The 13,935-nt window shown below is 33.7% G+C and overlaps 1 protein-coding gene and 1 long non-coding RNA gene across 2 annotated transcripts in view; both read left to right on the top strand.

The window, feature by feature from the left end:
• The first annotated feature begins 383 nt into the window (after positions 1–383).
• The window catches only part of LOC127987114 (uncharacterized), a 46,310-nt gene continuing 32,758 nt past the window's right edge, over positions 384–13,935 (top strand). The window contains exon 1 of the mRNA XM_052589413.1: positions 384–566. Within this exon, the coding sequence (XP_052445373.1) occupies positions 405–566 (162 nt within the window). The 5' untranslated portion in view covers positions 384–404. The remainder of the gene's footprint in view (positions 567–13,935) is intronic.
• On the top strand, positions 2,122–2,832 carry LOC127987135 (uncharacterized). The gene is made up of 3 exons (XR_008161043.1): positions 2,122–2,272; positions 2,440–2,486; positions 2,695–2,832. It is a non-coding gene; the product is annotated as an uncharacterized LOC127987135 (long non-coding RNA).

Genomic DNA, 13,935 nt, shown 5'->3' with positions numbered 1-13,935 from the left:
CCAAAGGAAATCCAAAATTTACTTTCATCAGAGCACATAACTTTGGACCTCAGCAGTAGTCCAGTCCTTTTTGAAGTGAGACGCTTCTGACGCTGTCTGTTGTTCAAGAGTGGCTTGACACAAGGAATGCGACAGCTGAAACCCAACACAGTCAAATATACAAATTTTAACACTACAAATTCAGTCTCAGTGTAAACGGAATGCCAAAACAGAGAGAAAAAGATGTGTTTTCAAATGAAAACGTATTAGTGTGGATATGGCCTAAGTTAATCTATAGAACATTGGTGGCAATAAACAATAAAATAGCTGCATGTGTTAATTATAAAGATTTGGTTTATTTATGTTACTTATGCGCAACACTTTTATTCCCAGGTGTATTTAATGAAGTGGTTACAGTGTCCATAATGGAGGGAGATACAGTCACTCTAAACACTGATATAATCAAAAAAGAGCATGACAAGTTGCTGTGGTATTTTGAAGACACTCGCATCGCTCTGATCAATGGACATCCCAACACGAGCTGTTTATATGATGGAGAAGACGGGAGATTCAGAGACAGACTGGAGGTGGACTATGAGACTGGATCTCTGATCATCACAAACATCACAACTCAACACACTGGACGTTATGAAGCAGAGATCATCAGAAGTGAGAGTTCAGGAAAAAGACAAAGTTTAAACAGAAACCGCAAGTGTGATAGCACAAAAATCACCAAAAAAAAACAAAAAAAAACAATCAGCATCAGTCATGATGATACCATAAAATCTTTCAATGTGATTGTCATTGGTGACTTACTCAATGTAATTTACCCTTAAATGTTTTTCTTCATCATCATCTTCTTCTTTTTTTTTGGAATAAATCAATGTTAGATATTAAATATTAAATATAGAACCATGAAATTAAAATCATGATTCTTGCACGTCATCATTTTTTTTTTTCATTTTATGTTTGTTTTTTTTCATTTCACTCAAAAGTGACACAACATTCAGCCAAGTATGGTGACCAATACTCAGAATTCATGCTCTGCATTTAACCCATCCAAAATGCACACACACAGAGCTGTGAACACACACTGTGTGTCATGTGTAGGCTTTTGTGGCTGTGCTCTAATGAGCTTCAGCTGTGGCTGACCAGCCCATACTGAGGGTGCACATGTGTTTCCTCTCTGTTTCCAGGGCGATGCTGATGAGTGCTCAGGACGCATCACAATATATATATATATATATATATATATATATATATATATACATATATACTGTATATAATGTATATATATATTATTACTATTATTTATTTATTTATTTATTTATTTATTTTTCTGAGAAAATTTTATACACCTTTTATATACTTAACTGCAGACATGGACATGGTACAGTACAAATAGTTTGAGCATCCCTTATTTTCCTACAAAGAATCACAATTATTCCTTATTATCCTTTATGGGATCCCTAGTTATATTGTTAGGAAAAGTTTAAATTGTGTGAATTTTAACTACGTGGTCTGTAATTAATTACTTTTTAAATAAAATGAGCAAAACTTTTTGTGGCGAAAGAAGCATTGCAATAATATGATCTTGAGGCTTACTATGGAGTAATTTTAACATACACAACATGCAAACACCAATAAAACTATTAAAGTTATTAAAAACAATCAACATGCAGCAAGAAACACAAAAAGAAAGTTGGATGAACTAGTTTTTTTTTTCTGATTTAGTTTGTCGATACTGCATTTTGCTTTTGCAATACTGTTTTAGTAGTTTAGGTCATCCAAAGGCAGAGTGCAGTATCTGCATTTTAGTGGTCAAAGGTCACATCAATGGTCATGGTTTTTATCTATAAAAAATGTTATCCTAAAAAGGTCAAAAATATGTAAAAACTTTAAAGGCATTTTTCTCAATTTCAATGTTTGCGTGGTTACTGCAATTTGCCTTTGTAGGGCAGTATAGTTCACTGTAAATTATTTTGCAGTTTTTTAAACATTTGCATTTCATTTAAACACAAAATATGACATTTCATTTTTTTTTTTTTTTTACAGAAGCATAAGCCTTTTGGAAATGCAAAAGTGTCCATCGAGAGAATATATGCAGTGAATATGGTATATAAACACACTGTAATGTTTTATTTCACTTAAGTCTGTGTGTCTTTAGCTGTTTCAGGTTCAGGTCTGTCTTCAGCGGCTGTAGCAGGGATTGTTGTTGGGGTTATTGCTGTTCTGCTGCTGACTGTTGTAGCTGCTGCTGTGATTCATTATCGCCGCAGGAGCTCCAGAAATAGTGAGTATCACATGAAGAAACTATAGTGAGAGAGAAACATCATGTGCTTTATGCAAAATTATTATTTGGCTCTCTGAAATACTTGACTCTGATTGGTCACACATTCCGGATATTCCCTGGTAATGACCTTCATCGTTTAATTGTTTGTGTGTTTTTTTTTTTCACAGCAGTCAAGGAGAAAAACTCCAATAAAGGATTACTGCAAAACAATGAGGTAAGACACGATACTGTAAACTGACTTTTCATCACATCTGTCTTTGATTTTTACCTGCACTGACAAAATCATTTTAAATTTCAAATAAAACTTTTTAACCGAATCTAATTCACTGATAGATGATGGAGGCGCTGATTGTGTCTGATTTGTGTTTGAGCGGTGTTCGTTTCTCTAACTTTATCTTCTGTGATTCATTGTTTTCTTACAGGAGGTCCTAAAAGTGTGATTATGAAACAAGAAAAAACTGCTTACCTGTAAAACATATTGCACTACTGTACCTTGATCAAACACTGATTGTAACACTGGACACACTAATTTTAAGGCAATAAGTGCACCTTTTTAGCTTTAAGAGTGTAACATCATAGTTGTGTTGTGTTTTGGTGTGGTTGAATTGGTTTTATCATTCATTTGTAAGCATGTAATTATTTTGCATACGTCCTACGTTTTTTAATTTTATCATTGTGGGGTATTTTTTAAGTAAGATATATTGTCTTCATTTAAATATTTTTGTAATATTTCCCATTGCTTTGGTTTTGGTATGACTATTTTGAATTTGTCTTGATGAAGTAGGGATGAAGTAACAATGAAGACTGGGCACTGAAATGTGTGCAGCTGAAAGTATTTATTCTACTACCTGTTAACTTTTACACTAGCTGTAATCTGATCTAGAGTACATTACATTTAGTCATTTAGAATATTTAGATCAGCAGATGAGCATCACAAGAAGTTATTATAATAAGATGAAGGATGGATCCTTAATCCAACGAAGCTCAACAGAGCAGGTTAAGGTTCTGGAAGTGACTTTGAAACTTATTGTTTCTTTGTGTAATAAATAAATATTTGGATGAAACATATATTTTAGGTTTACTTTATGCACAGGACAATTTTAGGATTACCAGTCAACAATTAGCAAGTTTATGTATAGGTGACTATAATCAGATGGTTGCACCAAAACATTATGCAAACAAATGCAAACTTGTACTATCACTGTACTATAACTGTTACTTTCATTATACCGCAGAGGATGAAATTCTCTTTGACCAATAACTGTAATGTATTTATAATACTCAACATTCTGAAATTCCCATTAATTTCCTCTGTTGAGAAACTGATTAATGATTCTGTATAAACCACTGACATGTAAGCGGTGCAAAAACTTATTACAAATTACATGAAAATTAGAGTTTGTAATTTAATCTAGACTACTAATTTTAAGTAATGTATCCTGACTACTTCTAGATTAATTTTGAAATGACTCTTAAAAAGATTTTAAGCAAATATTCTTAGCTCAAAAGGGTTTTTCTGGCAAAAAAAAAAGTTTGGGAATCCCTGCATGACATCAAAACACAATATTTCACATTTAGAGATTTCCAGGTTTGAGAAAATGTTGTCTAGACATTTGTTCAGATCAATGATTAGTTAAGGTCAGTGGATGCAATAGTGTGAATAATATGTAAATGTAATCCATAAAAGTAATTGTAACCTGATTATGATAATTTTAAAAATGTTATATAATTACAAAGAAAACTTTTTGGAATGTGATTATGTGATCTGGATTACATAATCACATGAAAAATCAATCAGATCAACATGTTTTGCATCACATGGTCATTGCTCTAATATATATATATATATATATATATATATATATATATATATATATATAAATAAAAGTATTATTATTATTATTTTTTTTTGTGTGTGAAATCTTTATGGAGAAAATGAATTGGACGAATTCTTCCAGAACATTTTTTTTCTGTCACTGTTTATGCTGAATTACTATATGCATTAAAATAAGAATTATGAATGTATGTCTGTAATAAAGAGATTGTTGTCCGCTTCAGATTTCCTGTGGTATGTTGTTGCTGCTGTTTTTTATTATTATTCACTTGTAGTTTTGTCTTTTTATTTAATTAAATATTAAATAAAAGTACAATTTATGTATCTATAAGTAATTAATTTAACTGAAATTCCCCTGTAAATTGGCTTAAATCAGTAAAAATAATATTTATACCATGTTAGTAATGTATTTATATTACTGTGAACATTTAATTTGAATCCACTACAATATATATATATATATATATATTTCTTAGTATACAGTACAAAGTGTTAAAGTGACACTGAAGCATTAAAAAAATAATAAAAAGTGATTAAGTGCCGATTCAGCATTAGTGAACACCATAACAAGCAGAAAAAAAGTGAAACAAAAATAGAGAAAGGGAAGAGGTGAGTAAAAACACAACTAACTGATGTCCAGCCATAGACTTGCATGAAATCAACTAAAATAAAAGAAGTCTTGACTTTTTACTCAACAATGCTGACAGATGGCCGCAATGTACACCATATACCCGCACTGGATAAAAAAAAATCTTAAGAAGCATACATGTAAATCAAAATATTTATATCTGATCTTTTTTCCTTTCAAGAGGTGCGTTCATGCCATATAGTAATTACGGTAATTATGACATACCAGCTTGTAAAAATGTCAAATTTACAATGAAAAAGAAAGAAAAAAAGAAAAGAAAGAAAATTACATAAAAACATGGAAATGTTTACATACATTAACACACTTAAAAGGGTTTGGTTTATCAGAATGTAAATATATTTTAGGCATTGCTTAACTTCTGATTTCAAAATGAGAAACAATGGTTTATAATCGCCGTACTTGCATTTATGTATACTAAACTTTGGCAGCAAAAGTAATAAATTAATCAAATAAAATTCCTTATGGAATGAGATGTTGTAAGTAAAAAATAAATAAATAAATAAATAATAAAACATTTTCAAATCAGAGCTGAAAGCTGGGCATGATACGATCTGTAACAAATGAGCAGAAATCGGAACACAAATTGGCTGACAAAGAACAATGCCAAAATAAATGAAATAACTGTCTGTATGTAGACCAAAAATGTAAATAATGTATTAATATGACAGTTAAATCTGTTTACAAGGAAATAGTTACTGGGGTAACATTTATAAATGAGTTTGAAATAAGTGTTTTTTACTTTATTTGTGATTAAATATTTCTGAGGTAATTTCCAGATTTTATGTCATATCAAACCATAAACCCAACTATTCCAGAAAGTTACAACAGGAGATCTAGAGACAACATCCCTTTGAAAAAGAGCCCAAACCTGTCAATTATTGTGTTTAACAGAAAAAGAAGAAAAACAAACTCGATCAACAGCAGTGTCAACAGAATCTAAAGACTGCAGAGAGGATTGGGGACACAAATTTTTAAGCATTTGTGAAAATTGTGAAAATTGGATAACGTTAACAGAAGTTTAGAAATGCTTACAAAACAAAAGAATGAAATGAAGACCTTCAACCTGTGAAAAAAATGCAGTGAGGAATAATGTTCCATATGTTTTTTTTTTATTATTATTGTTTAATTCAGTTTACTTTATAAGTTTAAGAGTGGCAAAATCTAATTTGATCTGATTTATTAATTTCTGATTCAGCATGAGTGAACATCTGCTGTTAACATGAAGAATCACTGAAGAAAAGAGAAAGAAGAACAAAAAAGGGGAAGAAGAGAGTAAAAACAGTCTAATTTACTTTCAACCTACAAGAAATCTGCTGATATAAAAGAAGACTTAACTTTTTCTCAATAATGCTGACAAACAATATAAAACTTCATGCTGCAATGCATGCTGGTTCCACCAATCAAACTCATCCATTACTCTCAGTTATTTATTTATTTGTGTCTTTAATAGCTTGTTTTGTGATGTTCAGAGTTATCTGTTTATCTGAATGTCTTGATTGTCACGGTTGTTGAGATGAATACACTTATTCTTGATATGTGTGTGTGTGTGTGTTAAAGTAGTTCCTTTAGATATCTGAACACTGCTCGATCTCAAGCTGTAGAATCACAGAACTGCTAGAATCAATCATGTAACATTAACACATTATCCATATACAGTAAATGTGATCAGGTTAAGCAGAAGGATGATGCTGATGTTTTACTTGATGATCCTTTTGTGTTAAAACATGAACTCCTTTATAAGCAAACTAAGAAGGGGGATCTTCGGCTAGTTGTACCTAAAGCACAAAGAAGTGAGGTGTTGCAGTTAGGTCATTTAGGGTTCGCAAAGACATGTTTGAGAATCTCTAAAAGATTTTATTGGCCCAGAATGTACACAGACATTAAAAAACACTGCCAGGCATGCCCTGATTGCCAACTCACTGCTGGTCGGACTCCTGGCAATGCACCACTAATCCCTTTGCCTGTGATTGATGTACCTTTTGAGAGAATAGGAGTGGATGTTGTTGGACCAGTTGAGAGAAGCCAGACAGGGAACAGGTTTATTCTAGTAATCTCAGATTATGCCACAAGGTACCCTGAAGCATATCCCTTGAGAGACGTTACTGCTAAGCAAATAGCTTCAGCCTTGTTGAAATAGGCATACCAAAAGAGGTTCTGACAGACCAGGGCACTAACATTATGAGTCACACACTGCATCAAGTTTATCAGCTATTAGGCGTTAAAAGAGTACGAACAGCCCCATATCACCCTCAGACTGATGGCCTTGTTGAAAGGTTCAATCAGACTCTAAAGAATATGTTTAAGAAGTTTGTTTCAGACTCTGGCAAAGACTGGGATAAATGGCTGCCGTACCTCTTTTTCGCCTACCGTGAAGTACCCCAGGCTTCTACAGGATTCTCGCCGTTTAAACTGCTATACGCCCACCAAATAAGAGGTCCTCTAGATGTACTGAAAGAGAGCTGGGAGGCAACAGACAACCCAAAGAGAATGAACATCCTCACTTACGTGATGAAAATGAGGGAGAACCTTCAACAGAATACTGCCTTGGCACGAGAAAACCTGGGAAAGTCCCAAGTACAGCAGAAACACTGGTACGACAAGATGGCTAGATCACGAAGCTTCAAACCAGGTGAGGAAGTCCTATTGTTGCTTCCAACATCTGACAATAAGCTGTTAGCAAAGTGGCGAGGCCCGTACCAGATAAAGAAGAAGGTAGGTCCTGTGACCTATCAGATCGAAATTCCTTCAAGAAACCAGCCTCTTCAAATATTTCAAGTGAACATGCTGAAGAAATGGCATTCGCATCGAATTCCAGGCTGGACAGAAGAGAACAAGGACATGGCTATGCTGGTTAGAGCCATAGAGGGTGAAGAGGAAATAGAAGAACAGTATTTACCGTCCTGTCGCAGTGACAGCAAATTGAATTTACAGCACCTGACTGAAGTGCAGAGACATCAGCTATGGGAATGTATTCCTGATCAGCTGTTCATGGATACCCCTGGCAGAACAGACTTGTTCGACCATTCTATCATCCTCAAGGACCCTAAACCTGTCCATCAGTCTGTGTTTCGTGTGCCAGAGAAACTTTTATCTGTTATGAAAGAGGAATTACAGACCATGAAACAACTGGGAGTTATTGAACCATCGTCAAGTGAACCATCGTCATCGTTATTGAACCATCGTCATGAGCTGGTGGAGAGGCTGGGAAGGGCAAAATACCTAAGTACGCTGGATCTCTGCAAGGGATACTGGCAGGTGCCACTGGAACCAGCATGTAAGGAGACACTTCAGAACCCCCTTTGGCCACTACCAGTTCCGAGTCCTTCCTTTTGGTCTCCATGGGACCGCGGCCACATTTCAAAGGATGATGGATAAAATCCTCCATGGTACTGAGGACTATGCTGCGGCTTACCTTGATGACATCATAATATTCAGCCAAAGCTGGGAAGAGCATCTGGAGCACCTTAAGGAGGTGTTGAACCGCATTAAGGCTGCAGGACTAACCATCCGCCCTGATAAATGTGCCCTCGACAAACCAGAAACCCAATACCTGGGATTTGTACTGGGTCATGGTGTGATCTGACCTCAGGTGGGGAAGGTGGAGGCCGTAAAAGGAGCAGGACAGCCTGTGACAAAGAAGCAGGTTAGAGCGTTTCTTGGACTTGTTGGCTGGTATAGGAAATTTATTAAAAATTTCTCAGCCGGGGAATAAACCTAACAAACTTGACAAAAAAGAGCCAGCCCAACAATGTAGTATGGACTGAGGACTGCGAAAAAGCCTTTAAAGACTTAAAAAATGCACTATGTCAGGAACCAGTTCTTCAGAGTCCTGACTTTGGGAAACCGTTCACAGTACAGACTGATGCCTCACAACATGGCGTTGGTGCTGTATTCCTTCAAGAGGAAGAAGGTCTAGGGGTGCTCCGATCACGATCGGACGATCGTTATGCACATCTCGTCAGTAAAGCCGGTTTTCTAATCAGCAGTTATCAACATTTGGTCTTAATTTATATTATGGCCTAACGTTATATAACCTTTTCAGTGGTGAGTTTAAAATATTCCAGTGGTCCCCCCAGAGTGAGTTATTTTTAACTCGACCATTATTTTAGAACGTTCCCCTTACTGTTTCCATGGCGATGTGTCAGAATTGTCACATGACACACCACATCTACAATAACCCTGTATGACAGATGGATCGCTTTTATTTTGTTTGTTTTTTTATTTAAAATATTCAAAAACTTGCATATGATGTCATGAACAATCTGATATTCTGATTCACAAATATGTGTAAATGAGTGCGTTTTTGTCATTTAAAAACCTTTCTAAATGATCTTGATCGTGATCTGTCATGTGAGATGGGCGCCGCCATGTTTGTTCGCGCTGCAGTTCAGAGTCCTGTCGGTCGGATTTACAGCACGTGAATTCATCAGTTTCTCCCGAAATACAAGTAATAAGTGGCCGGTGAACTGGGTGAAGAATAGAGTGAACTTTATGGTTACCTATGTGTATCTGATATGAATAAAAAACATCTGCAAATTAAATTTGAATTGATTACTATTGTTGCTTCCATAGACAAATGCCTGTATTTTTCAAACTCTAAATGTATTGTTTTACTAGTACTTATGTGTATTAACTGTCATCATCCCACCTGTGGAACGCTTGGCACTCTTTTTTGTTGTTGTCCTTTTTCTCTATAAAATCTTTTAGTAATCATCATAAATTATATATCATTTGAAAGCCCAAGATTCATCCTGTGAAAACCATTTTGAAATCAGACATTGCGTTACCATGGAAATGGTACTTTAAAATCTTATGGCAGTCTCCTCCCCCTTAGTGGGCAGTGTCAAGTGTCATATTACAAAATGCATTATTTTAGAATCAAAACTTTTTTATAATCTTGGCAACAAACATATCATTGGAAAGGTCTGAGTCTAGGGATTCCATATTTGGTGGTTATTTTGAGATAGAAGTAAAATTGACAGAGAAATGTAGAGAAAAATTCATTAAGCAAAATTCAAAGTAGTTTTGATGGCTCCCAGTGGCTGTTTGTGGTATGACACCCTTAATAAACTCTCACAGGAACCTAATTTTTTTTTTTCATATCAACTTCAAATTTGGAATATAACTTATTTAGACACAAGGCTTTCTTCAAAGTGTATTCTTTAAAAAGAGATCAACCTTAGGTTTATATTCCAAATTATATTCTAAATTACAACAATTTAAGTTTGGATAGTGCACTTTAATGCCTATTTTAAAAAATGGGGGCTGACAGTTAAAGGGTTAAATGTCTGAAACCTAAAATATGCATTATGTGGTTAATAATACTGCATAGTTGTATTAATATGACAAGAGCAGTGTACGTCTGTCTCTGGCTCAGCGCCAGCCAATGCACGAAACCACAGTTTGAATTTGGCAGTTATGCGACGTCACCGAACGTTCTAAATCCCATCTGTGGGACCATACTCCCAGGGGCACGGAAATAAGAATCCCATATGTGGGACCATACGCCCAGGGGCCCTGGGGCATATATATATATATATATATATATATATATATATATATATATATATATATATATATATATATATATATATATATATATATATATATATATAGGGATTCCAAATTAAATGAAATATTAATGAGTACTCTACAATACATCTTTGCATGAAATCATCTGAAAATTTCCTAAATATTCCATAAATGTCATAAATTCACATAAATGTAAAACATTATTAGAAATTAATAGTCACAATATTTCTATCTGAATTTTTTTTCTTCAATGATACAAGCAGCAATCACATCATAAGCACATTTATCACACACCTCAGTTTTCTACTAATATAGATTATTAAACTAATCTTTCTAAAATCTTCCAAATTTACAGATATATGAAATATGGCCATTTACATTGACTATGTAGATTTTAAAATATGCTGCTAAAAGCTGTTTTATGTTTTCATTATGACACCCATTTAATTAAAATATAGTCACATGATTCATAGAGCTGTCATATTTTCAGTATGTAATATTCAGTTTTTGATAAAAAATAATAACAAATATCTTTACTTTTGTATTAGAGGGGTTGCTGCAGATAGTGTAAAAAAAATACAAAAAAATAACAAATGAAAGAGGAAATGAGAACATTGAAATATTGAAGAATATTTATCATTTTGGCCACTAGATGGAGAGCAAAGTTTTGTTTTGCCATCACTAACAGATGGAGCACACATATTTTGTATCTGATTATAACTCCAATATACGTTACAATATCTTAAATCTGTTCTGTTCTTCTTTTAACCTCTTGTAGCTCTGACGTCATTGATCAGAAGAACAGCAGCAGCTGCAGCAGCCACGCCCATCAGAGCAGTGACGACCAATCGCATCACAGCTTCAACTGTATCACAACAACTGACATGTGCTTCTGAAAATAAGAAATAAAAAGAAATGGGGTTTACATACCTCATCTCATTAGCAGTAAATTGTTGAAAAAGGAAAAAAAAAATGACAGTTTAATAATATGCAAAATTTCATATATTCATTTAAATCAGTGTAAATTTGATGCTAAAGAGGTTGAACTTGCCCATTATCAAAATATATTAGATGGGTTTTCAAACAAAAAGCTGAAGGAGCAATTGTTAAAGTTGGATGTAAGTAGGTTGGAAAAGCAAAAAAAATAAAATAAATAAAATCTGATTGGAAAGCTTATGATTTGAAAACAAGAAAATCATTGCTAATTTTTGTGCCAAATTTTATACTTATTTATTCACTTAAAATCCATTCACTTAAATTTAACAAACATGCATTTTTTTTTTATCATTTGTTTTTTCATCGCTATCTTCCATAAACACATTGATACTGATCAAACTTTTTGTGATGCTCCCATTACTTTAAAAGAAACTGATGGTCTGACGTAAGAATTACAAGAAGTAAAAATATAGCTACTTCCTTATTAAGTGTTTATAAATTAATCTTTTCATTCCATCAGGAATCAGTAGCTTTTTAACCCTTTGGGCCTCTGTTTAGAAGTCACACTCAGCTCTTTCATGGTGAAAAAAAGTGACTGAAAACTTGAAATGTAACTTTTTTTTTTTCCTGCAGGAAAATCAATGTAATAAATTTTTGTTCAATAATATTTTCTCATTGTAATTTAAAATTATTTTATGATATTATGCAATATTTATACAGTTTTAATAAGCTATTCTTTTCCATTAGAATTAATAAATATTTTGTTATTTAATTATATATTTATTAATTTTAAATAAATGCAATATTTCACATTTAAACATAATGAAATCTTCATTTTTTGAAGTGAGAATTGTGTCATCTGGTGGCATTAAAAAATAAAAACTTGTGTAATGTCTTCCTGTATAGCTCCCTATATACATATACACAGAGGCTTTTGGATTCCAAGTTTTTTAGACATCATTTCTTAATTTTATTACCCTCAAGTTCTGATGTTGTGTCTTCTATCTTCTATCTTTTCTTACTTTTTTAAGTCTTTAAACAAATTTCTAATACTTCTTTGTTTTCAGTTGATATAGTGTGTATTGTTGTTAATTGTGTATTATGCACAAAACATTTTTATATGTCAACTCTAGAATCTTTTCTTGAATTAGTAAAAAAGTCTCAAAAATGTCCTTTTGTGCTCCACAAAACATAAAAAAAAAAAATCTAATTTTTCATAATTTCAGGCACCTTAAAATCAATAAATTAAATTAATTCAGTGAATACGTGCACAAGAGCAGCTGTACCAGAACATGGTTGACAGAGTTTGCTGATGTCCAGATGTGTGGTCTGGTTTGTGATGGGATTGTTGATCACACAGCTGTAGCTGTTTTTCTCCTGATATTCCACCTCCAGAGGTAGAGAGAGACTGATGCTGAGATCAGACACACTGATGCTGGACAATAAACTGTTTCCTTTGTACCAGGAGAGAGTCACATGACCCACATTCACCACTGAACACAACAATGAACAATTCTGCTGTGATGATGAAGATGATGATGATGAAGAACATTGTGAAGAGTTTCTGATGATGACAGGAACAGGAAGATGAGCTGAAAACATGAAAAAAAAAATAATAATAGATGATTATAAGTGTTTTTTTTTTCAGCATCAGTCAGTCTCATAGCAGTGATCTTCACTCGTTTCTCTCTTTACATTTATAAAAGATTATTGTTTACATGTATGAACAAATATCAGACAGGAATATTATGCTTAATTAAAGTTATCTAGTAATTTTAATAATCAATAATCAAAATAATAGAAGTGTTAAGATACATCTAATAAGTTAATGAAACCAGTATTTAACTCACCGTAGACCGTGAGACTGAATCTCTTTCTCACAATGTTGATCTGTAGTTGATATTCTCCAGTGTGTTCAGTTCTGGTGTTTGTGATGATCAGAGATCCAGTTTGATGATCCAGCTTCAGTCTGTCTCTGAATCTCCCGTCAAGAACATTATCAAATACAGTGACGCTGCCGGCCATTACATTGATTTGAGCTATTAAAGTGTTTTCAGATCCAAACCTCCACAGAATCAGATCTTCATCCATCATTTCAGTAAGACCAGAGTGAAGAGTGACTGAATCTCCCTCCAGCACTGACACTGACTTCACTGTAACTGTATCACCAAACACACCTGAAGAAAAGAGTTACAGATTAAGGTCTCAAATAATTTTGTTGACCTTCTTTAATAGATCAGTTTCATAAATGTAATGAAGAACAGCAGCACAGACAAAAAAAGTATCCTGGGATTCATATTTTCTGACGTGTTATTTTTAGTTAGCTGACACTGTTAGTAAAGCTGGGTCTGGAGCCAATCTGATTGTTCCCTTTAGTGCCTCTGAGAGATTAAGACATGTTTCACAGACAGACAGAATAAAACAGAATTAGGCAATAGCAAAAAAAAAAAATAATAATAATAATTAAGTAATTTTTATAAACTGCCTTGAAAGATAAGATTACTGGTGTGCATACTGAGACAAAACATAAGATCAATCAGTGCAAGTTTCTTTCAGATGAAACAGCTCAGATTTATATTTCAGTCTGGGAGGCCTTGTCTGTGAAACCAAGTATGAGGTTTACAGGAAGCCAAATACTACAAATCAGATGAAAAACACAGCAACACACCTGGACAGAGCCGGTTCATTTATGCTGGACACATAAGCAGCTCA

The sequence above is a fragment of the Carassius gibelio genome, chromosome B22, assembly GCF_023724105.1.
Source record: "Carassius gibelio isolate Cgi1373 ecotype wild population from Czech Republic chromosome B22, carGib1.2-hapl.c, whole genome shotgun sequence".
Lineage (NCBI taxonomy): Eukaryota > Metazoa > Chordata > Actinopteri > Cypriniformes > Cyprinidae > Carassius > Carassius gibelio.
This window is presented reverse-complemented; position numbering and strand designations above follow the sequence as displayed.